The following is a 25795-nucleotide window of genomic DNA, read 5'->3' as shown; positions in this document are numbered from 1 at the left end:
AAGAGATGCTACCATTGACCTTTATAGCTTGCAGAAATCTGAGGATTATACGCTTATATCTTAACACACAACATAAAAAGCTGATCTTCACTCCAGAAGCTTCTTCAATCCTAGCTCCACCCGGCAGCTTTCAAGGCTGTCCTTCTGCATCTGTTCATAAAGACTGATTTCATCGACCGTCGGAGTTCCCATCATCTGCTGGAACCCATCTAGGTCGGCATCCGCCTCCATGATCAGCCGTTTGGACTGCGATGTGTTGCCTAGATTCGAGTTGAAGATACCTCCGGCAGATAGGGGAAGAAAGTCCTCGTATGTGATGGGCTCGAACTCGAGAATGCCATTTTCCAATAGCTGGCTGAGACTGGCCTCTTCTGATGCAAATCCTTCTTTACTCTTGGGTGTTGTTCGATAGCAGAAGTATGCTAGTTTCTGCATTTGCAATTCACGGAGGTCATCTGGAAATCCTTCAAAGTGTTTCCTCAAGATTTCCTCATATTTATCAGGGTCAGCTGCTGTCTCTGCCGCTTCTCTGTTAACCTGACCGAGGATGTCATCATACAGCTTCCGGCCTTTCCGCGTGAGAGCATAGCCACGCTGTTCAACTTCGCCAAATCTTGCTGTATGGGATCCCTTGACATATGCCTCATTAGCATCACGGAAGTATACCGTCTCCTCCAGGGCCTTGAAGCTGGTCTGGCGTAGTAAGATGGGGCAATCGCGTCGCGGAGGTCCTTCAATTCGTTCTTTCGCCGGCATACCATTGTCCTGCATCATCTTTTGAACAAGGTCGATATCAATGGTTCGAGGAGTAAGGTGGTTTATGTGGCAGCTCGGGAAAGATACAATGTCGGCGATTAACGGGTGCTCCTCCTTGAGAATCTTGTATTCTTCAAGCGTCACTGTTGCCTTGGAGTGCCATCGGAAGGTTTCCAGCCCTTCGGTGATGAACTCCTTGCACTCATCAGGGGTGAGGTGGCCCTGTACCTCAGCGTGGTTGATCAAAGCCACCAAGCGGTCGGTGAAGATGTTTCTCTGTTTTAGAGCCCTCTGTGCCAGATCTCGTGTCCTCTCCGTCAGCAAGTCCATGCGCAGGACGGTCGTGAACACTCGGAACGGATGCCTGGCCAGGGCTTCCCTTGTCCTTGGTCGAAATGCGGTAGCGTGCATCGGGAACCCAGCGACACTCAGATCATAATATCCAACAGGATACATGCCCATGACAGCGAACATACGCCTGACCGTGGCTAGCTCCTGCGCGGTTCCCAAGCGGATGGCACCATGTCTCTCGACACGGTTTCTGGAGGGCAATACCTCGTCAGGGTCAATGGCATCTGCGCCTCCTAATCTTCGACTTCTATTAATTGCCTCTGCATCCGCCTTCCATACCAGGTCCACCAGGTCCCCGTAAAGGGGGACTTCGCTCTTATACATATTCGAGAGAGCATGGCAGAACCCGGCCCGCAGGTTATCTTGGTTCCAGTCCATACTGGTATATAGCCGTATATTATATCGTCGTGTGGGTGTATATATTTGCTTCTGAAGGGGATGAGACGAAGAACGCGAGATCAAACGATACATAAACGACGAGGTACTTCGTGATATATGAGCAACAACTAGCGAGCCAACGATGGATAAAGCAGTTCGGCAAGATGCCGGCGGGGTTCATGGGATATATAGCGGTACCAAGGAAACTACTCAACAAGTCACACTTCAGCCTATATCCCTTACGTACAGCACTATATATCCTGCATTAAACGATTCAATTCGCTATCCATCCCGATAAGCATGCAATCGCCATATCGGGCTATCAGCTCATTAGCAGGAGCCACCGGACTGCAGCTCAATCGTCATCGCCGAGAGCCGTGAGTATCCGTCCGTGCAGGGCTCGGACTTTCATCCGTCGGAATCGGATGCCATTTGTCTGACATTTCATTCGAGAACTGCACATTGTTTTTTGGATAATCTGGAACTTGGCGTGCTGACCGGCTATGCACTAATGAGGAGTGCCTCGGAACAGTAGTTCTGGCCGGATCCTGATGGTGCAAGCGCAACAAATGTCCGATAACCAGCCACTGAAGAGAGCCGCGCTGATAAGATAGTCGATAGTGGTATCTATATAGGCACCACACACTCTAAAGCCCCTTGCTCCAGAGATAAGGTAATGTTTTCTTACTACACTCGAAAGGATTAAAATCACTCGACCATATACACCACTTACCTCCGTATCGATTGTGATGGACGAACCGGCATGAACCTCCGCGGTGAATATCAATCCGGGGAAGCTTGCCCCCGGACAAACCAATCGGATCGAGCTCTAAACCCCAAAACAACCCGTCGGATATTAAATCTACTTCCTCTCCACAGTCGTTTCCAGGAAGGGTAACTGGGGCATAGTGTACCTTTGTTCGTCTAGTCGGCACGGAGTACTATGATACTCTGGCCCGGTGAGAGTCTCTGGTGCCGTGTGCCGACAATTCGGGATGGATGAGGACCTCTGGATCGTGAAGTATTTGTAATGTGTAAATCAAATTGGACACATAGTGTCAACACAACCATGAGGCATTGATTTGTAACTAGTAGTTGAAGATTTGCTAATCAAAGATATAGTTGCAAGACATAGAGCAGGATTAATATCAATTTATGACACTACCCATGAGATTAGTCTGATTATTTCCACCATAACCACAGTGGAAGAAAGAAAATCAACCATATCACAAATCAGACACTCAAACATTTATTGCGCTATCATACTTTATATAATGCTAAAGACAAACATATTCTTATCTTCTTAAACAGTAATCCATACAATCTAATCCAAATCCTCCGTCTTACGAGGCGGAGGAGGACTCTTCTTCACAAGGATAAAGTCACGCTCCAAGAGCCAGAACCCCTTCGACTCGCATCCATCAATCGTCTTAACCATAGGCTCCACATTATGCTGCTTAGCCAGCTCCAGATCCTCGCACCAATTGTAATCCACAATCAGGCTCTTCTTGACGCCGAACACGGTATCGCTCTCCACGAAGTTGCTGTCGCGGGAGTACAGGGCCGTGATGAGCTTGGTGTATTCGGGGTGGGCGACCATGAAGTGCTATTACATTATCCGTTAGTCAATGTACACGATTGTGGGTATGAATGATTGAAGGGGAGATGGCTCACCATATGAGCAGGACGGAACCAATGGCGCTTCAGCTTCCGCAGGAGCTCTCCGACGGGACCGTCATTAGAGATGGGGTAAGCGACGGGCTTAACACAGGAGAAGAGGTAGTGGCCCCTTTCGTCGGAGAAGATCTTTCCGCGGCAGTTGGGGTCCTCTGATCCGTCGTACTCCAGGTCGTATACGCCGTTGCCGTCGGTTTCCCAGACGTCGATCAAAGCCTTGGGCACGGCGTTGCCTTCCGTGTCTTTGATCCAGCCCCGCACGATTGTGGGCTCCCCGGGTGTGCCCTCTGCAGTGATGGACTCTCCGTATTCGAATGAGTGGGCCTCTTCGTCGTGGAAGGGGCCGAGCACGGAGGACTCGGTTGCGCCAGGCACGGTGGGGTAGGAGAGGGCGTCGACGAGAGCCGAGATACCCAGGATGTCGGAGAGGAGGACGAATTCGTGACGGACGTCGGTTGAGATTTGACCGACCTATGACAGTTGTGTTAACGGGTGGTTTGGTGGTGATAAAGACAGATACGTACTCTGGTCAGGAATTGCCACGCTTGCTCCCATTCGTCGAATTGAAGACCGACATCCCGGATGTAGTCGTGGGCGGCTTGGATCAACTTCAGAATGAGGTACCGCATGCGAGGATTGTCACACATGGAGTTGATCTTCATGACATTCTCGGTGATGTTCTCAATGGTCAAATCGAGCATGGGGGGCAAGTTGGCCGCGATCTCCTCTGGCGTCGATGCGGACGCCCATTTGGCGCGGGTGCGCTCACTGAGGCCAGTGACCTTGGGAGAAGCTCCGTTTGATTGTTGCTCAGACATTGTGAATTCTGATGATGAAAGATATGAGATAGGTTGGGAAGACCGTTGCTTGAGCGGTTCAGCCAGACGTGGTAGTCCGTCTCTTATACTTCGCCCGCCCCCAATGGTTCTCGGTTATAGCCATTTTAGACACCGAATTGATCCCACAAATGCTTCCCCCGCACTTCATAACGCGGGGCAATTGTGATTATTGTGTATTGAACGTCATTTGTGCCGTCCGGGCCGATAATCGCAGCTGGGAGTAAGGTGTAGAGAGATCCGTCGGAGCGGATATATGGGTGTGGCGGGTCTTCCGTCGGACGAACATACATTGGCGGAGCTCGTGGCAACCACGTCTTTAGGTTGCCGATTATTTGGTATGCCTGGAGTTCTGGAAATCTTATTCCGCACACTCCCTTGCTTTTGTGCAATGTTCGGATAAGATGGATGCGAAAGGTGAATAGGGTCTTGTTTGTTAATAGCGAACAATGCCGTTATTCCGTCGTGTTCACCGCACGGCTTGACTTCTGTGGAGGGAACTATATTTCCTAGAGCCGAGCCGGTGAATAAGTTGCAAGGCGCATAGGATTTTAGAGTAGAGCTACTATGCATGTGAGTTGGGACTGAAGACGCAGTGGTTGTGCAAATCAACGATGCGAATACATTCAGTGTACGCAGTCAACTTGCAACAGCAAGTTCTCATGACGACTAAGAGTCCTGTCAATGTGATCAAACTATATCGGGGCATCTAAGCTTGTTTTAACTGGAACTGCAGGCCCGCGAGCAGGGCTACAGACCAGGCAGTGTTTTGTTGAACACAGCTGCATGCTATCATAGCCCCTACTGGGACCGTCATAGTTGGCCACTGATGATGGGCGAGTTGATAATCATATTTCCGGGCTAGCAGCAGGAGCATTAAGCATTGACCAGAATGCGTAGTCCTGCCTCATCATGAGTATATCCGTAAGCGTGGATCATCCAAGGCTGCAATGCCGAGAGACGAGCATTGTCTTGAATGACCCCAGACCCCGCGAAACCCCGGATGGCTGTGACGCGGTTGTTCCTGGTTCATTTGTGGAATGGCATCATCGGTTGGTGGCGATCGCAGCCGGGCTTTGGTTTAAAGGCCAATCTTAGCGTTGCCGACCCAAGTTAGTGTGGAGCAAGCTAATCAGCTGGAGGACTGACCAACAACAACAGCAGCAAGCGGCATGAACACCACGATAATCATACGATCGGGTTTAGATGAAGCCTTTACTTGTTGAGAAAGGCATGGACGGCGGCAACGACTCTCAGCCAGTGACGGCGAAACTCCGGGCTTCTCGTCGGCGCCCGCCGCGTGCTTCACGTGCCTGCGAGACTTGTCGGGTGCGCAAGACCAAGGTGCGTCGTCCACCTCTTGCTTCGTCGCGTCTGCATCTATTGCAAATTGCCAGTCGCTTATCAATATTGATTGCTCAATGACTCCTCACTGACGTTCTAATGGCAGTGCGACCAAGCCCAACCGTGTTCCTATTGTGCTTGTATGCAATCCCGGCCTTGCCGGCTCTCAGTCTCAGCCAAACTGCCTCTAGGCGAATCGCATACTGACAGTTCATTCTTAGACCATTCACTGGACTGCTTCTATCGCGCTGCTGGCCCCAATGAGGCTTCATCAGCAGCAAAGAGGCAGGCGCAAATCCGAGAAGCTCAAAAGTATGTCATTGCGCTGTGTTGCTCAGATCTCTTATTCGTTATCGCTTGTCCGTCTATTGGATCTAACGTACAAGCAGATCGAAGACCCGCCCATCACCATGGCCAGATGTGAGCCAGAGCAATCAAAATGGCTTCCACCAGAGTGACTCTCCGGACCATTATACCCCACGAGTTGCGCGAAGCGTTGGCAATATCAATGCTAGCTCACCTACTGTTTTTACCCCTAAACGTGATGATGATAGCATAGTTGGTAAGACCTTCCGGCACTGCAAGTGTTTCCTAAATCTGATTATTCTTTAGCTGCTACCCCTGAGCTATGCGACTCAGCATCCCGAGACGGTCTGAGTGGGGTCAATCTCCATACCAATGGCACGGAGTTCTATGGCAATTCGTCGAATCTTGCATTCCTGGGAAATCTATATGCTCGGGCACGTAATCATGCAGAGACCAAGCCTTTAACCATTCCCGACAACGAGCCTTCGTTCCCGACGAACGGTGGAACTAATGCGGTACTCAATTCTTTATCAGACAAGGCAGCCGCAGACCATTTGACCCCCAACTCTCCAGCAGACAAGCAGTCGGAAAGTTCACAGACGAACAAGGCACAGCTTTCGATAGTGAACCTGCTGTATAATCCGAAATACCCTAGTCACTCCCCACCGCAGATCAACGGAGGAGCCGAAGATGATAGACAGGGAAGAAAGGAGAACACCGAAGGCACCAGAGCTAATGCTCCAAGCTATGTGGGCAAGTTAAGCCTCTAGATCTACTTCCGTGACAGCAACCTGACTATAAGGCAGATCACCGGTATGAGTTGACACCTCTAATTGACAGGCTTTCAGATGAGGCACAACTGGAAATCGAGAAAATGTTCATCAGCAGCTACTTTTGCAACAAGCATTATATTCATCCTATGCTGTGCAAGACGAACTTTATGCGGCGTTGTGAGAATGAAGCTTTTGTCCTGCCCAGGCGGCCAGGATTCTTACGCGGAATATCGAAGTTCTCAGGACTCTATTTCTCCGTGGTTGCTCTGGGTGCCATAAACGCTAGCCCGCACGAGACAGCTCTGCTTGATCACTATTGCAATTACCTTCCTTATCTGGGCAAGCCCGGTGCTACGAGCAAGCCTTCGTCATTAGACTTTGCAGACTACTACTTTGGAAAGGCGAAACAAGCGCTAGGTGATTTGTTTGAGAGCTGTAGCCTAGAGAGTGCACAAGCTCTTTTGCTGCTGGTGGGTAGTACTCATGCTGAAATTTTACCATCTGTTGCTGATTCGTGACTAGAGTGTCTTCTGTCAAAATGCGCTGCGACCGCATAGCTGCTTCATGTACAGCGGCATGGCAGTAAGGACTGCAGTCGCTATTGGGCTGGCATCGGGCATGTCGTCTGTGTCCCTTGATACACGGAAGGAGGGCAGAAGGACTTGGTGGTGAGTGCATTGCTCCTTCATCTGTACTCAGGCAGCTAATATAAATAGGTGTATCTACTCTCACGAAATGTCAGTACTCTTAACTACATATTCTATGCAACTCCACTAACCTGATGTAGTGAGATGTGCTGTTCCTCGGGGCGGTTAGACAGCATGAAAGATCTCCAATATTATCAGGTTTCACTACCAACGCTGAAGGTGGGTGCAATACCCTGCCACAACACTTGCGTACATCTGCTGATCTTTGTATAGGCCACGCCTGGTAATCTACTCGACCCCGATGCAGAAGACGACCACGTCGCTATGATACCAGCGATGGTAGCTCTGGCCCAAATAATGTCTGAAGCATCCCATCTCCTCTATCACTCACCGAAGCGGTCCATGAGCGAAATGTCGCAGATCGCAATGAGTCTTGACAACAAACTGCTCGCATGGAAAGCCACACTGCCGCACTTCTTGGATATTGATGCGGCTTCACTCAACGACACCGAATGGGCCTTTAAACAGAAGCTAGTCTTGAGACTAAGTAAGTTACAACAGCTCTGTCCATAACCAAGTACCAGTTCACTAAGTAAGTACAGGATTCTACAACACCCGCATCCTAATACACCGACCATTCCTCGCCGCATCAGCATCCAGCACCGAGTCCTCTAATCTACTCCAACACCTACACACCTGCCTCGACGCTGCAAGAACCAGCATCCAGATGCAATACGAATCCTTCCTACATAGAATTTACATTCGAACCTGGTAACCTCCCCCCTTTCCCCCCTTCCAAAACAACCCCAACTAACGAAAGCCAACAGGTGGTACAACACAACCTACGCCCTCTACGGCGCCATGATCCTCCTCCACCTCGTCCTCTCCGGCTTCCCCAGCATCCGCGACGAAGACCTCCTCCTCGACGTCGAAAAAAGCCTCGACATTTTCGAATCCATGAACAACATCGTCGTCGCGCGCCGCTGTGCCGAAATGATCCGCGAGGTTCTCGAAGTCGCGCGCGCATGTGTCGCACGCCGTCGTTCTTCCCTCGTACCGTCAGCAGCAGCACATACATCAATGCTAGCTCCCCCGCCCACAAGTCTTGGTATAGATACTGCCACTGCTGCTGCTACTGACCCAACAGCGGTGCAAAATCGGGCGGATAACCTCACAGGAATGGTCCCACCCAGCACAGACAGCGACTTCTTCTTCTCGCTGTTTAATCAGGATTCGCAGCCTGATACTCGTGCCGAGATATTGGCTAATTTGGTTGATCCTACGATATTGGAGGACTTTGCGTTTGGGAGTGGGGGCAGCGATTTTTCGTTTTTCTTGGGGTCTTGATGATAAATAATGAAGTTTTCCTATTTCTTGCTAGTAAGTGCACTCACTATATAGGCTGTGGTCGACAAACAAAGTTTTTTTTTTTTCTTTTTTTTTTTCTTTTTCCCTCCTACTCTGGGGTTAATCGTAATAAACAGTAGTCTCTGTAACCAAACCATCTACCATCTCTGCAGCAGAAATCGCTACCTACTACTAACGTAGTACTATGATGATGATATGATCCCCGTATCGAGGCATCACCTAGACTAAGTAGTACTAGACTTGCACAAACAACTTACTCGGGATACTTTGCTAGTCCAACTAGTAGTAGTAGTTAGCCTGCGCCACAACCCATCCTTAATAAACCACCCAAACAAAATAAATAATTATAGTACAGTACTTACTAGTAAATATCCCACAACTCGAACATCCCCCCAAATCTGACTATTCCAGAAATGTTAATAAAAATCCGCTAGATGATGAAGGGGGAGAAAAGCGGAGCCTTCAAGCTTTCAAGCTACATTTACCTGGTGTGGTGGGTGTGTGTCTGCGACGTGAGATGTTTCATGCCTAGCTAGTCCGTAGTTAATATTTCATTTCGTGTTTATTTTTTCTAAATTGTTTTTTGTTTACAACTTCTGCGGGTTAATCCACCTATTTTGTATGGGATTTATGAAGTGTTTTAATTAGTATGATGGATGTATATTGGTTTGAGGTATAGTAAGGGAAGTGGGTGGGTGAGGATGCGGTGTGATATTTGTTTTGTGTGGAAGTAGATAGGTTTTTGGAAGAGAGAGATTGTATGTGATTTGTTTTCTGGGTGGGTAGGTAGGTAGATGGGATCCTAGGTATATTGATTGACGGGGGCTTTGTTTGGTTAGTACTTAAAAACTGCCTGAGTAGGGATATTAAGGTAGTAGTAAGAGAAGGATATGGGACCAGCTTGAGAGATGCAGTGTGTAGTTAGTATCTATCTGCTAGTTACTAGTTATTATCCTAGCTTACATGTCTCGAATGTCATCTGTGTCTTCTACATGCGAACGAAGCACCTACAACCATGCAATATTGATCAAAGAATGCAATTTTATGACCATGACCGTGACAGTCCATAAAGTAAATCCACGCTATCTATCCATCCCATGGCCAAACCAGTCTATAACTATCCATCCAGTCCCGGATCCATCATGAGTATAAAGAGAAATAAAAGAACAAGAGCAAACCCATATGTACATACAATGCATGCCGGAAGTGCAGTCATTCATCCAGTCATCCAGCCGGGTGGGGAATTAGTTCGTAAGAATCAAAACAGTGATCGATCATCATCAAGCACAACGCACAACTCCAAGCGAGTGCAGCCAAACATATAACAGTCAAGGTATCAAGAAATGGAAACCCCGGGAAAACATCGAGGTCGGATAAATAATCACAGAATGCGCCAGATCGGTAATCAAAGATGCGAAGGCGGTAGTTGTGGTCATCAAGGGCATCAAAAGGTTGTTTGTGAGCGTAAGGACGCGTGTCGCGTCGGCCGTATGATTGTTGGAGTGTGAAGAAGAGGGGATAAAGATTATAGCGGGGGAATCGAAGCGTCTTGTACACTGTCGTCGCTGATCGAGGTTGCAGGAGATGCGAGACCCGAGATAACGGACGAGGTACCCCCGCGTCCGCTCTCGCCAGTTTGTTCCAGCTCGACCATCGAGTCCTCCAGCTGGGCGTTCGCGCCCGAGCGGGAAGCATTAATGGTAGGCTTAGCGGCGCTGGTCATAAGCTCATCGATACCGGGCTTCTCCGGGACGTAGTGATCGAGGTTGGTCGCGCTGTCAAGGCTTTCCAGTGCGAATTCAAGGAACTCGGCGTCCTTCTTGCTCACACTCAGCGTCCACCGGTATTCGCACAGTCGGAGACGGTAGAACTCCGACTCTTCTTTGGTGGGAGCGGTGACTCGAAGCAACACACCAAAGGATCCGATGAGGGCAAAGTTCGTCCGCGCGGCGGCCGGCCAGAATGACCTCAGATGCATCGGGCGAAGACGGTTGACAAAGTCCATGGCGGAAATCAGGCGAGTCTTGGCGGCAGAGCGGCAGATATGGGAGAGGTAGGCGTCAGCGGTGTCCTGGGAGAGGGACCGCACAATACAGCGGTGGAGAGTGATCTCTGTGGCGAAATAGGCCAGGTGCAAAGCACCGTTGCGGGAATTGTCCTCATTGACCGTCTCGAAGATATCACCGCCCGAGTCCATTTTCAGCTGGGTGGGTAGGCGACCAAACCACTCCTTCAGCCGGATCTGAGCCGGCTTGGCGCGCTCCAGGATCATGCGGGTACGGTTGTTCCCGGCCGTCCTGAATTCCTCAATCGCTTGAAGAGTATAGAAACGATCCAGAATATCGGACAATATTGTCGTCAAGGCCACCATGTGGCAGAAGGACAACGGACCATGGCCGACGGGCGCATCATCGTGGGCGGATGCACCCGAGAAGGCATCGGTGAAATCCTGTTCCACCAGGTCCTGAACCATCCAATTGGAAGACACAATGTGAGATGGACGGCCATGCACCAAAGCGGACCATTTGTCCTGCATATATAGTGCCCATGCCAAGCGTTTCCGGAGACCCTTCTCCCACGTTTCCATCCGCCAATTAGAGCAGTCCTGGTGCAGGCCCAGCTCGAACCCGGCGGTCACCAATTGTGCATTCAAGGCCGCTGTGGCGAGGTTGGACCGCTGCATGAGCAGCAGGCCGGCTTGCACAGTCGACATAGACGCATAGGGTAGGGACTCGGTCAGCAGCTTGAGGGCCGTGCTCTCCAGCCGGCCGGCATCCGGCCGTCGGACGGACTGCGAGGCCGAGCCGACATCAACGAACTTCAACGCCAACACATAGACGGCGGACAATAGCAACGGCGTCAGCCCGGTCCGTGCCCGGTAGGACTGACGGAAGCTATCCTCCATGAGGATTGGAAAGCTAGGATGGACATGCTCGAAGAACTTCTCCACCAAGGTGGAGCCATAAGGGGCGACCAGGCTTTCAATGGCATCGAGCGTAGCGGTTTGCGGGGAGTCCGCGTGAGAACGGGTGTTGACCACCCTCATGAAGGTGCCGTCGTCACCGAACTTGCGCACGCGAGACGAGGCCACACACCCTTCGTTGTTCTGGTCCAAGGGTAAGAACTCGAGGAGGGCGGGCTCGAGTTCAGTGGTGAGGCCGATATGCTGAGTGGATTGGAACCAAAAGGCCGGCGTGAGGATGTGGTGGTTGTTCAATGTAGGGCGGGAAGAGCTGTCTGGTTTGTTGGAGGCTGGGGGAAGAGTAGTAGATTGCCTGGCAGCGGGTACCCAAATTAGCGTTCCGAATTGAGATTCAGGGCAGGGACGTCCGAGATCGGCCTTGAGGACGCCCCGGTGAAATCATACCTCTTAGGAGATTCCACTTCTTCGGCATCGGCGTCGTCCAATTTACGTTTTTTCGACGTGACATCCGCCGTGCCGGGGCGACTCGTCACGGACAAGGTGAAGGTGCAGTCCTGGCGGTGGAAGTCGCACGAATAGCATTTATTGATCATTTCGTTGATAGCACACCGGCTCTTTCTGCGCACACAGGCGTCGCAACTGGGCGCATCCCGGCCTGCTGCAGTCACACGGGGGAGGGTGCCAATGGATGAAGCCGGCGACTGTGGCGTGGATATGGAACCGGGTTGGGGGGCGTGTGATGGCTGGGGTTGGGATTGCTGCTGCTGGACCCGGGGTCGAAGGAGTTGGTGGTGGTGGTGGTCAGAAGCAGGCGACTGTTGAAAGGCAGCTGCAGAGGGGGCAGTTGGCCCCGTCGTCGAGGACGACTGGAGAGTGATAACGGCAGCCATTCAGAGGGGGTTGAATGGACAGGTCGAAAGATAAACCGGATGGAGCGATAAGCAACGCCAACTCAAGAGTGGCCACTGCAGGAGCAAACCGGGGAGACAAGCCGGAGATGCGTAGATAGGCGGCGAGACTCGCAGGCCCAAAATCTCACAAATTGTCACAGAAACAATAATTTTAATCAGAGATGGGCGATAGTGACAACAATCAATGGGGATTCTTGTCACGTAAATGAACCGGGGCCGTCGGAGACTCCGCCGTACGAGCTCCGCAATGGAAAGCACGGAGGGCAGGAGACAAGAGAGAAAAAAGAGGCTAGGAAGGCTAGAGGAGTAGTAGCAGTAGCCAGGGCGTAAGCCAGGACCCCTCACCAAATTGGGATTGGAAATATCTGGGGTTTGACTGCAGACCAGTCTTGACGACGGGGTGGTTTGAGTGTCGCGCGGTGATCCCGTCTATCGTAACGCACCGACCAATGAACAGAGCAAGTACGGAGTGAGAGGACGGGTTGCCTGCCAGCCACGTACGAACCGCAGGGGAGAAGCTTATCAGTCGGAATAGGCGTAAGCAGACCGACGGATGCTGATTGATTGAAATGATTGGAATGAATTGATAAATAGAGTAAGAAGTAAAGTAGTAAGGTAAGATAGGGAAGGCAGTAGTAGTAAGTAAGGGAGGGTTGAAACGGGGGGAATTGATCGAATGGGGGGACGAGAAAGTCGGGGAGTACAAGCTTGCGGTGGACAAGAGCAGCGGAACCGGAGCCGCCCAAATTCGGGGAGATGGAGATATACTCCAGAAATGAAAGGAACTGATAAAAAGCTGTAGGTAATAAGAATAGAATGATAATAAAAGATTATTGTCACAGGAATAGGATGACGGCGGAGAGCAGGGAAGGATCTGATTGCTTGTAAGCACTGATCATATCAGGGCCATGGATCTGCACTGGCTGGATAATAGTAATAGTAGGGTTGGTAGTTGGTAGTAGTGTAGTAGTGTGGTGTAGTAGTAATATTCTTTTCTTCAGTTCCTATCAGAGAGTGATACTGAAGTAGTAGTAGTAATAATAATAATAGATAGTAGTAGATAAAAGGTGTTGTGTATAAGAAGGGAAGAGGTAGTCAGGAACATATATAGTAGTAGATAAAAGTCATAGAACAATGACACAAAAGTTGGTTCAGTCCCTCTAGTTCTCTTTTTTCCCTTTACTCTCCCTCTCTTTCTGTCTCGGTCTTCATCTCATCCAGTGTCCATTCAGTTGATTATAACTAGTAATGGAATTGGCATGAGGTAAACCAGACAGGAAATTGGGAAAACAGTCATCAGGATCAATAAGAGAATCTCCGGATGAAGCGATCGATCAACACTGGCGGATGTTTTCCACACGTAACAGAAAGGTGGCCAGGCATGCTGGATGGCCACCCGGCGACTTTTCGCCTCAAGTTCCTGCGCCCTTGCACCTCCTCGTCCAGATAAGCCTCGTCCGCCTGATTGGATCCCCGATCGGTTGGCTGCCGAGGTGGCCTTGGTATTACGTACTGAGAATTGCAACTTCTCGTCCGGGAAAGTTTGGGGTTGAGAGAATTGCCGGAGATTCTACCGTCAGGTAAGTAGTAGTCAAACAGATCGCAAATTAATCGAGAGTTGAAGGACTAGTTAGTTGTATATATAGTGACTTGCTGCTTATGCCATATGGTCTCATTGTTGGCACATATTATGCATACATACATACAGTTTCCCTATTTAAACATAGTCATCTAATACTAGTGAATAAATGATCTGGTGCCCGTTTCTCCCGACCTATCATGCCGGGGAAATGCTCAAACCCTCTCACCAAGCAGGGATTACTCAGAGACAGCTCCCAATCACATCATCCCGATAACGCTCGTCATCCACCAATCACAACCCCTGCAATAGACTTGAAATCGGCATAGCGCGATACCGGCAACGGGGATCGGCCCTGCAGCTGGACGGCTTTTCCCCACAGCTTTCCCAGCAAAGCATGTAAAGTCCAACCCACCCCCCATGAGTCCAGTCCATGTGGGCTTTTTTGACGACTTACTCCGTACTTACTATAGAAATGAAATAAGTAATCAATGATGCAGGTCGGCGGGAAAATCCCCGGGTTACTGATTGGTGGGAAAGTGACCTTCCCTTGGGCATCTCTGCTGACCGTCATTGTTCATTATCTAATGGTTATGACTGAGCTGCAGTAGTACATTTGTCCATTTGTCCTGTATACTACTCAATTAGTTAGACTACTCCGTAGTATCCGTTGACTAAGGTTTCCCGGCCGCGCGACGGTTTCGTGACTCAGGTACGGAGTACACAGCGCCGGTGGATGGAATGCTTTTTTTTTGTGTTCCATTAAAATTGGTTGTGACATCAGAAAGTACCTGATACGAATTATGGAATAATTGTAATTAATTACTTTGATTCCTATGCCATGGTGGTGTTGGGTGTTGCAAGTCCTTTTCCAGTAGGCCCATAAATAATATATGATGTAAGGGAAAAATATGAAGAAAAGCACCAAACCCGAGATTAACTGTTATCTCCGGGGAGAAATCAGCCCGACCGAGCGTCAGTCAGTCCGTCAGTACTTGTACTAGTACTAGTCTAGTTTCTATAATCAATCAATGTAAATCCCCATCCAGATTAGGCTCGCGTGCAGCTCAAACCAACAACTTTGCACACTAAAAGTTAAGTTGGAAATGGGATTCCCATTACTTAATGTAAAGGTCATCCTGCTGCATCCTTTCCCGGGGGGGAATAAAAAAAGGAAAAGAACTAAGAAAGGAATTCCCATTATTCAATATTCCGAACGGGGAAGGCGATCACATCATCTCTCATCCATTCAACCATTATTCATTCATTCAACCCTGTTACTTGGATTAGCAGGAGCTCGGCGGCAACGTGCACTGCCTTACTACCATGGAGTACTAATCTACTACTACTAGAGCGTTTTATCTAGTCCAATCCTTCGGGCCTCTCATGAGGTTTCAATTATCCAACCGATACTGCATTAGACTTTTTCAGCAGTTCGGGTCGAGTCTTTCTCAACAGGCCCATGGATGGGATTGATTGATCATTTTCCTTTCAGTTCAAGCTATCTTCCGTGTCATCCCAACTACTAATGGATGGATGAACCGGTCAATTACTGAACCAACTAAACAGGCAAGCTTCCGCTTTTCGCATGGTCATGGTGCTGGTGAACTGGTGAAGTTATCCACTCTGTTTAAACTCTATGTAGTTCTTTGCTGGTAGGTTGGTCATCTAGACTCGGGTCTGCTGATGGATGGATGGGTTTTCACATGTTCTCTGCTTCTTATCTAACACTGTATGCAGTACACAGTAGATGGTGACTGACTAGCTACTGTGTATATCGTCCCATATCCCAAACAAAGGGAATGAGAGAAGGAGAATAACCACCCATGACGACATGATCGTCCTGCAACCGCCAATGCAATTTTCCTTTTTCTTAACGATACCCCCTGCTTTTTCTTTTTCTTTTTTCTTCCCTCTCCTGTCTTATTGCACAGACAGTTAAATTAACTATGCGTCATAACTCCCAAACTCCATGCTATCCCGAAAAACAGACCCCATGCTCATAGAATGGCCATATGGTACAGCAGCGTACACGAACACGACATGCATAAAAAAATAAAGAAGGGATGAAGCTACTCCGTGAAATTGCGCAACTTGGTCAACTCATCCAGCAGCTCCTGCAAATCGCCATCCGAGATCTTATGCTGCAGACTCGGAATGAGCGATTTGGCTTCCTCGGCGTTATCGCAGCACAGACTTCCTATTGTTTATTAGCTGCTGACCATGACACCCCCCCAACACTCCTCTCCCCTTCCCAAGTAAGAACCATCCGGAGGAATAGATAAACATACCAAGCTGCGACCGCTCAAACATCTCCAACTCGGTATGCGAATTCAACAACCGCTCGACAGCCTTGATATTCTCTTCATCCTTGAACCGCGCAAACACCTCCAAGTAATCGAGCGTTTTCGTAAGGTTCCTAACCATCAAAAACCATGTATTAGCCCATAACCCTTTCAGTCCTGTAACCACCTATGCCTCCTCCCCAAGCCAATCCACAAAAGATAAAAAGATAGATAGGACAACTCACTCCGGCTCCTCATACTTCTTCCCACCCCTCCGCTTATTCTCCAACACCTTATTAATAACCAATCTTGCCTCGGACAGCGACAGCGTATGCGTGTTCTGGTCCGCGCCGAGCTTCAGCGTCGACGCGGCTTCGAGTTCGCCTTGTGGGAGGGTGCGCTTGCGGTGCGTGGCGGGGGGGAGTTGGACGCTCATTTTGATTGATTATATATATGTATGTGTGTAATTGTTGGCTTGGGGAATGTGGTGGTAGATTTGATTTGACTGGTGGCTCGTCGTGGAAAGTGAGATAGCGCGTCGTTGCTGATGTTGGTGATGTTGGTTGGTTAGTGCGGGATCGGGGGAGGCGTTGAGTTTTGTTCCGGCAGATTACTAGCTTGATGAGGGGGCGGTGAGTGGGGTGACCGCCTTGGTGGGTATGGTTCCATATGGTAAGTAGGTACAATAAAGGTGTTGGGAGGCGAGTGGGATGATATGTATTTATCTGTCTGTTTGTCTAGTATGTTTTAAGGGATGTAAGTTATTTACAATAATGTATGTGTAAGGGTATCAATTCAACATTTTATCGGCACTTTTTCTATATCCATAGCCAAAACGCCTGTATGCTATGCGTTAAGTAGATCGTTCGTATATGATAATTCAAGGAAGTTTCTCGATAGCAAGTTAGATTTGGCGGAATGCAACCTCCTTTGGCAGACGGAAGCTGGCGCAGAACATCTGCTTGTTAGGACTGACCAATCTGACGTTGTGGATGGCCAAATCGATCTCCTGGTTGCCGCTGCCGCCGACGCGGTCCTCCGTGGTAATGGTGTGTCCGATGCGCTCCGAGATACGCTGGCAGATATCGACATGGTCGTCGTGCTCGTCCGCAGAGTGGCCCGAGAAGCAGTACACATGGACCTTGGGCAGCGGTTGAGAGGTGTGAGGGGCAAAGAGCGACTCCTTGCCTGCGTAGACGCCGACAAAGGCGTCGAGGAACTCAATCGCGTTACCGGGGAGGTTCATCACGTAGTGATGGAATACGTTAGGGCGATGGAACACCTCCGGGGCGGGGAGCGCCTCTCCCTTCTCCTCTGCGGCGGCCTTCTTGCTTCTGCGCACCTTGGGCTCGATGGTCACGGTGTGGGGAGAGTCCAGGAGGGCCTGGGCAGACCAGCGGATGAATTCGCGGCCGTCCTTGTTGAAGGGGGTGACGAACTTGTCGGCCTTGTTGCGCTTGACGGCGTCCAGCATCACCTCGTATCCGTGGGGGTTGAGATCGTTGGCCCACACGAAGATCTTCTTGCGGCCTGCGGGCACTGCGAAGGGCCCGACGCCCGCCATCACGTCGCAGACCATCTCTCCGGGGCGGAACTTGTCCACGAGACGACGGTGCTCCGTCTCGAGACGGCTGTTCCAGTACACGCGCGAGTAGTCGAACCGGAACTCGCAGTGTTGCTCGTGCTGGACAACGTTCAGGTTGTTCTCACCGGCCAGCAGCTCAAAGGGGAACGTGCGGAATTCGCTATGGGAGCCCACATCCTCGGTCTTGCGGATGACCGTGCTGATGTTGGGGTTCTTGTCCAGCAGGACCTGGGCAAGTAGGTGCTTGTAAGGCAGGTATTGCTCGCGAAGGTTGAGGTGCGCTAGTTCGTCAGCATGATCCTGAGATGTGCAAGATAAAGAGGACTTACAAACATGGCCGACTTGCGTGAATCCCTGAGGGATCTCATCGAGCATGTCCTCGGGAAGAATGCAGGACATGATATCCGCTGCTCCAATTAGCCTTGATTTTCCACACAGCGAAGCATCGTTCCCACGCACCATAAGTCCAGTAATCGTAATCCAACGTCAAATCATAAGGCTTAACGCCAACCATTCCCTTCTTCACAAGCTCACTAATCGTCGGCGACCACGTCGCGGTATCTAGACCCGTCAGCACAACCCCGATACCACAGTATCTCCAGAGCCGAGGCAGTGGTCATACCATCATGCTTGATATCCTCCTTCAACAGCAAACACTTATGCACCAAATCATTGATCTTAATCTCCCTGATGGAGCCCAATCTCGGCAGCACAAGCATATCCCGGCTCTTGGTCAATTCCTTCCGCACATTGGAGATATCCGATGTCTTGAAAATCGCTGCCGCAGAGATCGGTACCGTCTTCTTAAAGAAGGACCGGTCCAGGACTCTCATGGCCCGGTTCACTGGAGGACGGAACATGGCGGGGAGGTCGCTGCGGAGCGGTTGGGTGGGTTCGGAGTCGATTTCCATGGACATGAGCAGTATATTTAGTTGGATATTTGGGTTCGGTAAATTGGCGGTCTGTGCTAGTTGGCGTAATTAAAGCGCGAGGCTGGCATGGACTGGCTGGGATCTGGTTGTTCGTTTGGTGGGAGGATCGCGACATTTTTTAGACTTTGGAATTGGGCTGTGACTCTGTGGCTTATCGGCACGTGACGGGAGATAAGATTGATATGGGGGATCACATGTATTCTACTGGTTTATAAAGAGGAATCGAGTGTAAGAATGATAGAAGTAGTCAAATTGTTCAATAATATTTAGCTAAAGCTACCGAAATAATCTACCTAGGAAATCCGCCAGCAGACCCTGATACATTAATAAAGCAAGAATGGACATCGTCATCAGATCATCACGCGAAAACGCAGGAGAAAGAATACAATCCACATATGAATGGGTATCATCGTGACCACTTCATAGTTCACCTCCTTTCCAGCATTGCTACTCGCTCATTCAATGCCTTGATTTGATCGTCCTTCTTCTTCAACGCAATCCTGGAAATGTCCCGTCCCCGGACAATCCCCTTCATCTTCAAGTCATGCTTCTGCAAGAGATCCATCAACTCACCCTTCGCTTTCTCCGACATCACCACCTTATTCCTTTCCAGGATCTCAGCAGCTTGCGCAGTCAGTTCAGATGAAGCCTTATCTCCACCTGTAGCCGGACTAGCCCCAAACCTCACCGGCGCAGGCGTCTTCGAGAACTCTAACGACGACGGCGGCACAGAAGACGAGAACGACACCGCCTGATCCGTAAAAGATCTAGCCAACGACGTCGGTGTAAAGACCTCCGTCTTTGAGCCCTCTGATATATCATCGAACTTTCTCTTCCCCGGCGCATAAGCCCCAACTGCGTCTCGGGACGGCGTCTTTGGAGGTCCGAAATTCGGCTGTCGCATTGGCGCAGCAGCAGCAGCAGCAGCCTGTTGCTGCCTGTGTTCCTGAGAACTCAGTATATTCTCCACCACCGCATCATCCGAATCCTCCCATTCAAATTCATCAAAATCTTCAGCCATCATGCGCGCTTTGGCGCTTTGAGGAGGCATAGTCGCACTCAACCGTCCTCCCTTCCCTCTTGCTCCACTATTGTCCAAGCCCATACCTCCGAATCTTACCGTATGATCAGTCTGCGGAGTTAGAAGGCCCGTTTCAGATAGGCGTGGTTTCTTGGAGGGTGTCTCGGGGGCGGAAATCGTGGCAGTGGTGGCAGTAGAGGAGAAGGAATCCGTGGCAGGTTCAGTGCGAGAGTTCGTCAAGACGGCGTGCTTCTCGCGAACTTCGGCGTCGCTGGCCCAGAGAAAGAAGCGACAGCGTTTCTCTTGGGGCTTTTGGCAGACGTAGACTGTGAGGGGTGGGGTGCGGGGTTCAGTGGTTAGCTAGAAATTCGGAAGTGGTATTGGCTTTTAATGTAATTTTGGTAGATCAGAAAGGGTTTAACTGCGTACACCATCGTCCATGGTTTACACCGTGGTTCTTGGTCTGGAATTTCACGGCTGGGGGACGCTCTGGACAGTTACAGCGCCAGACGCCATCGAGGAAGAGACCCCGCAGAGGAACCGCTGTGCGAGGCGAGTGAGGCGATGGACTGTTGCCGAAGGATTTCATGGGAGAGAGCATGATACAGTAGTAAAGATAATTAGGGATAATCTTAAGAGTGACTAGAACATGCTGAGAGGCACTTCTACAGATTCGAGAAGAAAGATGGAGGGATAGATCGAGGGATAGACTGGTTGTCGCCATGGAAACTGTGGGTCTCCCACGCGGAGACATGACAGCGGAAGATCGACTTTTCGACCGCGAAAAGTGGTCCGCATTTCACATACTTCTAAATAAAAAAAGAAGCCAAGCAATCTGTCTTGGTCCGCTCTAAAATAAAGATATTAGGTGTATAAACAACAGTTTCAATGTCCCGAACAGATCAGATCATGTCCCTCTCTAGCCCATCCAGCAATCCCGTGCAAGATCTCAACCTCCAACAACCAGAATCAACGATGTATACAAGGCCTGTATAGACTCTAGGGTATCTTAACAATGCAACCACACTTATTCCGCAAGTACCTGTCGTAACATAACGCCAAATGACTCGGACAACTTGAGAATTTCGCTTATGTCAGGCTTGACCGGCTCGCCTGCCGTACGCCGAAGTTGGTCCTGCTGCTTGACCCGCCGCCTGCGCTCCGCCGAGATCGGGTCCAGGTCCTCTTCGTCGTCCAGATCTTCGGATGCTTCCGACTCGGCGTCCGAGATGGCAAGATCTTCCAGGTCGGCCTGCATTCCCTTGTTAGCACACAGCTACACAACTGCATCTGTGATAGTCATGAACACATACCTCGTCGAGGCCAAAGTCGCTGCCTCGGAATGACGCGTTACCCAAGTATCCGTCATGTGCCGTGCCCTCAGCGGCCATCTTCTGCCGCGTCTTGTTCAAGTGCCACCGCTTTCGGTCTTCATGCCACTTGATCAGGGCATTAATCTCTTCCAGGGCCTTGTCCTTGTCAATCTGCACGAAATCCGTGGCTCCCCGAAGCAAGGCGTTCATATCGAGCGCACCTCCGCGCGGCCCCTTGCGCAGGAATTCGAGAATCTCCTCGATCCACGCCATGAGAGAACTGAACAGGCCATTGTCGTGCAGGTGAACTTCGTGAACGAATTTGTAGAAGCTACTTTGATGGCGCTCGCACAGGTCGATAAAGGCTTGTACGGTCTGGTTCGGATCTGCCGACACATCTTGCCGCTGACACTTCTCAATCACCGCAATCGCATCGTCGGCGAAATGTGCAAAATCGGTGATGCTGCTGTAGACGTTGGCAGACTTGTAGACGCGCACCAGGGGTTCGTAGAAAATGGTGAAGAGGTCGCGGAACAGCTGAAGAGTAGTTGGCTCTTCTACGATGCTCAACATCATAGCCTTGTCCCTTTGACGAGTGTACAGCTTCAGAAGCTGCTTCAAGTTCGCAAACCAGTGCGCCCCCTCGCGCATCTCCACCTCAACATTGTCCACGGCTTGGTTCCATGCTACGTATCCATTGAACACCTTGCCGAATTGCTCTGGAGCCAGCTCGGGTTGCAGATACTCGCTACGAAGGATGGCCACGATAATGTCAACATCCTCGGCGGCAGCTTCGGCACGAATCTCGTTCTTGACCTCTTCGTCGGCATCGGTGAAGGCTTTCAACTTTTGGCAAAGAATGGGATCATCGACCTTGGCAGCCAACGCATCGATCGATTTCTGGAAGGCCTTGATGCCATCGTTGAGGGTCATGGAGAAGATCCGCTGGAGCAGGGAGCGAGAGCCGAAGGGTTGGGCCAAGAACAGGTCCAGCACTCCTGCCATGACGGCCGCGGGGTTGGCAATACGAATAACATTCTTCAACAAAGTGTACGGGACAAGCGAATGAATTCGCTTAGCTTGCGCGAACAATTCAGGGGAATTATCCTCGGCCAGGAAAAGGTGGTAAAGTGTTGCAGCAACCCTGGCGTTTGGTTAGTCTGAATACAGAGCAACGGTCAGAGCAACGGTATTCCATTAAACACGTACTCTATTCGGAGCCACTCCGCAAATTTCTGATACTTGGGACTCAGATCCTGCACTGTGGGCTTTTCTTTGATTTCAGCGAACAGTTTTGTCAAACCGTCTAGATTGTAATTCCATTGTCAGCGGAAAAACCATCGATCGGGACATCAGCAAGGACTTACTGCTTTCCACAATGTCGCGGCGGAAGTTCTCCATGTATACGTCCAATTCGGCTGCACGCGCCCTGGCGATCTCGTAGAACCGCTTCTGCTCCTCTATGCGCACCGCATCGACATCTTTGCGCTTCTGCATGTCCAGCACCTCCTCCTCATTCAAAATGATGGGGTCCGCTGTGAGGAACTCTTCCATGGCCTTTGTCTCAGCTATACGCTTGTTTTGCAGCAAGGTACGAAGGAACGCCCGAAGAGAAACTCTCTGCTCTTCGCGGTAAAGTACCGTCTCCCTCGACCCGTCGCTGGAAGCTCGGGGAGATCTTACGGAACGCCTGGATGACCGCGACAAGGACCGCTGATGGTGGTTTCCGGGGGCCAAGTTACGGGAGGACGTGCCGTCATCAACCACAGCGACACCCACTGTTGAAACCGACGACACTGAGGATGCTTCATCGTCTGCCGATCCGAACCAGCTCGTTGTTGTGGAGGATTTATTCTTGCGGGGAAGAGGTGGGAGTGGCTTCCCTGGGAATTCCGTGCGTAGTCGCTTGTGAAACTTGGCGAAATCGCCATATCGTCGAGCCACGAAGAGATCTGGCTGTCCGTCGCGGCGCACTCGAAGGATAAACTCCTAAATTGTGCATCAGTGGGGAAGTCCAATCACACAGCCACGTAGACGCTTACCGCATGCTGGTGGTATCGCACCGTCCTCCTGACCGAGGTAACGCGTACGGCAGCCACGTTGACGTCCCAGCCATGGATGGCATGACCCTCCGGCATATTGACCAACAGCCCCTTTTCATTAGCCCCTCGGTCTACCACCTCCATCTCCGAGAACTGGATGCGCTCCTCGTAGCCCGATGCTGTGGGGATACCAGAGACCATCATCAGCTCGACCAGTTTCTCGCACTTCCTGGCCAACTTCCGACGCTTGGTCTCTTCCAGACGATCTTCAGAGGAGGATACATGCTTCGTCGCGAACGATTCGAGGAACTATGGGCCGGCGATTAATTCTCAATTACGGGATGCGCAAAACGGATTGGATCGGGGACACACGCACCACTTGTAACTTATCCTGCCAGAACTCCTTCTCGCGAGCTTGATCGAGGAAGGGGAAATTGCGCACATGGTGGACGAAGATGTATCGTAGGATGGGAAGCTCCGAGTCGACGGGCGCGACTTCGCCGAATTCGGATTTGAAAGGTGCACCGAAGCGTCGGAGGGCGGTTGGCGAATTCAGTTCGGAAATTTCGCTCTGAACTTGGCGGGCGATGAGTTCGCGCTTGAGATCTGCATCGGTCAGAAAGAGACCCTCGAAGACTCCAAAGCGATTCAACGGGACGCGATCGAGGAAAACTGACAATGTTCTTGTTTTCCGGTGAGGATCTGGCCGGGCGCGGGGTTGGAAGCGGCTGGGGAAGCAGCAGCAGCAGCGCCCGACTGGACTCCGTTGGGAACGGAGGAGAGGTCCGCAGAAGTCATGGTTGAGTTGCTCGAGCACGGTGGGGGATTCAACGTGCTGGTCGGGCAATCATTGACTTTATAACTGCAGCTGACAGGGGTGATGGTGAATAGAATCAAATTAAGATTCTAGAAGGGGAAGTCAGCGTAGAATCCGTCTGCCTAGTTGCGGCCAAGGTTCGGGCTGTGGATGATGATGACGTTTTGGTTCCAAGTGGATGCTCGGCGTGCGCCTCACCCCACGATTACACTTTACTTGGAAGATCAATGGAGGGTCACAGGGAAGTGCGACAAGCAATAAGACTGGGAGAAGATAGGGAGGAGAAAGAAAAAGGGCGCAAAGAGAAAAAGATGAAGAGGGGGGGAGAAGAAGAAGAAGAAGAAGAGGGGAGGGAGAAAGCAAAAGCAAGAAAGCAGCAGGAAAGCAGAGAGGGGAAAGCGGAGAGCGAAAACAGCAGCGGGAAGACAGATGGAGAGGAGAGAAATAAAAAAAGATGAGAAGAGAAATAGGAAAAAGGGAGTGACAATCTGCGGGTGATGACACCATCCAAGACCAGTAACTAAATAAATAAATTAAATTTAGAACGAAAATGGACGCATTGGATTGATTGATTGATTAAATAGTAGATAGTGTGTCTTCTTCTTCTTCTCCCAAAGTAACTACCCTACTTCTTGGGTGCTCAGCCCTGTGGCCCCGCCGTGACCATTCCGCGGATCCCACAGCATTACGGAGTACAAGTCAAAGAGTAGTCTATATCTTGTTGGATGCTATTCTTGTCCACTTTCCCTGTGTAGATCCCCGACATTCCTCTCTCTCTCTCTACATACCCATCCGTAGTATATTATCATCTACTTTGATTCCCAACAAACACCCCACATCCACTAGATTAATATTTCCAGATCCTAACAATCTCTTGATTAATGCAGGAAGGATGTTTGCCTAATATGGCACCTGCAAGCTGCAGACTAGTCTTTTTGGTCACCGACTGCCAGCCAATCTAAACCCCGTCCGAGCTCGTCTGATCTGCAACCCTTTTCCCTCCTTATCACTTCCAACACCACTTGACCTGCTCGGATCATCTAGGCCCATGCTTTCTTGCTGTCATGATTTTCCACTGAGCCACCATGTGTCCAAATTCGTAATTCGGTTGTGTTGTCATGCAGTCTCTATCCCGAACAATTGCTTCATCATTCAACCTTATTATACATGGATTCTCTCGCATCCTCGCATCCATCAATAGCGACATTGGCGTTTGCCTCAGGCAGACATCATCGTTTACCTTGCTAAGAGCAGTGACATAAGGCTGGCTCGTACTATGTCCGCTGGTTTCGTAGAAGTTGACCATATGCAGTATGCAGTATAGATTTGCTCATTGGTGTGTTCTCTCTGACTCAAGACAAACGAACGAACGTCACATTGACCATTATATACCCCTTTTAGGCTTAAGCAACACTCTTTTGTGACTGTTCTTGTCTCCAGTCATACTTTTCAGGAAGATGTACCGTATGGAAAGACAACCATACGAACCGCTTGACTATCGAGTATCCCGACGGTTACACAATGAGCGAAGCAGCCCTCCCTGGCACCCAAACGAGCTATCCCATACAACTGCTCTGTCTGATGCATGACCTTTGTTATTGCCATCTAGAGAGGTTTTCTAGCTTCTTCATCGCCCGTATTAGTCTACAATTACCACTACCCGCGGTCAGGTCCGATATCTAGAAGCGAAGCGACCTATTTATGGGAACATGAGGTAGGCATATATAAGAATACGGTCATGCCTACCTCATGATCCCATACAAAGGCAGAATGTATTGGCTCGCAGCAAGGACTACAAGAGAAGGAATCATATACAACCATGGGTCTAGATTTCTGTTGGACTATGTCAATCCCTACGGGGTTCGGGGCCCTTCCTCCAGGTTTCTCCTCGTCAACACTTCTATTGCTCACGATCGACTACTCAACTTCATCTTTAAGCGCCTCATAGTAC

At 50.2% G+C, this 25795-nt stretch overlaps 8 protein-coding genes across 8 annotated transcripts; 1 reads left to right on the top strand and 7 right to left on the bottom strand.

Annotated features, from left to right (window-relative positions):
- Positions 1-87: 87 nt before the first annotated feature.
- AtWU_04681 (VOC family protein) lies at positions 88-1485 on the bottom strand (the record flags this gene model as incomplete). The annotated part of the gene is made up of 1 exon (XM_035499792.1): positions 88-1485. The coding sequence occupies one exon, from the start codon at positions 1483-1485 to the stop codon at positions 88-90; it is 1398 nt and encodes a 465-aa protein (XP_035355685.1).
- A 1324-nt stretch (positions 1486-2809) lies between these two features.
- On the bottom strand, positions 2810-3980 carry AtWU_04680 (dioxygenase; the record flags this gene model as incomplete). The annotated part of the gene is made up of 3 exons (XM_035499791.1): positions 2810-3091; positions 3160-3633; positions 3687-3980. 3 exons carry the CDS (start codon positions 3978-3980, stop codon positions 2810-2812), a joined length of 1050 nt encoding a protein of 349 aa, XP_035355684.1.
- Positions 3981-5204: 1224 nt separating this feature from the next.
- Positions 5205-8415, top strand: AtWU_04679 (Zn(II)2Cys6 transcription factor; the record flags this gene model as incomplete). The annotated part of the gene is made up of 13 exons (XM_035499790.1): positions 5205-5342; positions 5449-5482; positions 5564-5654; positions 5732-5904; positions 5955-6397; positions 6455-6461; positions 6497-6891; positions 6944-7089; positions 7138-7158; positions 7209-7287; positions 7342-7615; positions 7671-7839; positions 7896-8415. The coding sequence occupies 13 exons, from the start codon at positions 5205-5207 to the stop codon at positions 8413-8415; spliced, it is 2490 nt and encodes an 829-aa protein (XP_035355683.1).
- Positions 8416-9961: 1546 nt separating this feature from the next.
- AtWU_04678 (putative C6 transcription factor (OTam)) lies at positions 9962-12249 on the bottom strand (the record flags this gene model as incomplete). Its single annotated transcript, XM_035499789.1, has 2 exons — positions 9962-11711; positions 11804-12249. The coding sequence occupies 2 exons, from the start codon at positions 12247-12249 to the stop codon at positions 9962-9964; spliced, it is 2196 nt and encodes a 731-aa protein (XP_035355682.1).
- A 3672-nt stretch (positions 12250-15921) lies between these two features.
- On the bottom strand, positions 15922-16570 carry AtWU_04677 (DNA-directed RNA polymerase II subunit RPB4; the record flags this gene model as incomplete). The annotated part of the gene is made up of 3 exons (XM_035499788.1): positions 15922-16049; positions 16141-16268; positions 16380-16570. The coding sequence occupies 3 exons, from the start codon at positions 16568-16570 to the stop codon at positions 15922-15924; spliced, it is 447 nt and encodes a 148-aa protein (XP_035355681.1).
- A 468-nt stretch (positions 16571-17038) lies between these two features.
- trm5 (tRNA (guanine) methyltransferase) lies at positions 17039-18630 on the bottom strand (the record flags this gene model as incomplete). The annotated part of the gene is made up of 4 exons (XM_035499787.1): positions 17039-18000; positions 18049-18126; positions 18179-18280; positions 18342-18630. The coding sequence occupies 4 exons, from the start codon at positions 18628-18630 to the stop codon at positions 17039-17041; spliced, it is 1431 nt and encodes a 476-aa protein (XP_035355680.1).
- A 448-nt stretch (positions 18631-19078) lies between these two features.
- AtWU_04675 (PX domain protein) lies at positions 19079-20273 on the bottom strand (the record flags this gene model as incomplete). Its single annotated transcript, XM_035499786.1, has 2 exons — positions 19079-19998; positions 20102-20273. 2 exons carry the CDS (start codon positions 20271-20273, stop codon positions 19079-19081), a joined length of 1092 nt encoding a protein of 363 aa, XP_035355679.1.
- Positions 20274-20699: 426 nt separating this feature from the next.
- AtWU_04674 (PX domain-containing protein) lies at positions 20700-23825 on the bottom strand (the record flags this gene model as incomplete). The annotated part of the gene is made up of 7 exons (XM_035499785.1): positions 20700-20924; positions 20986-22129; positions 22195-22291; positions 22353-22974; positions 23028-23336; positions 23404-23633; positions 23705-23825. 7 exons carry the CDS (start codon positions 23823-23825, stop codon positions 20700-20702), a joined length of 2748 nt encoding a protein of 915 aa, XP_035355678.1.
- Between the last annotated feature and the right edge of the window lie 1970 nt (positions 23826-25795).

The sequence above is a fragment of the Aspergillus tubingensis genome, assembly GCF_013340325.1.
Source record: "Aspergillus tubingensis WU-2223L DNA, scaffold_6, whole genome shotgun sequence".
In the NCBI taxonomy this organism is placed as follows: Eukaryota; Fungi; Ascomycota; class Eurotiomycetes; order Eurotiales; family Aspergillaceae; genus Aspergillus; species Aspergillus tubingensis.
The sequence above is the reverse complement of the archived record's forward strand: the minus strand, read 5'-3'. Positions and strand labels throughout refer to the sequence as shown.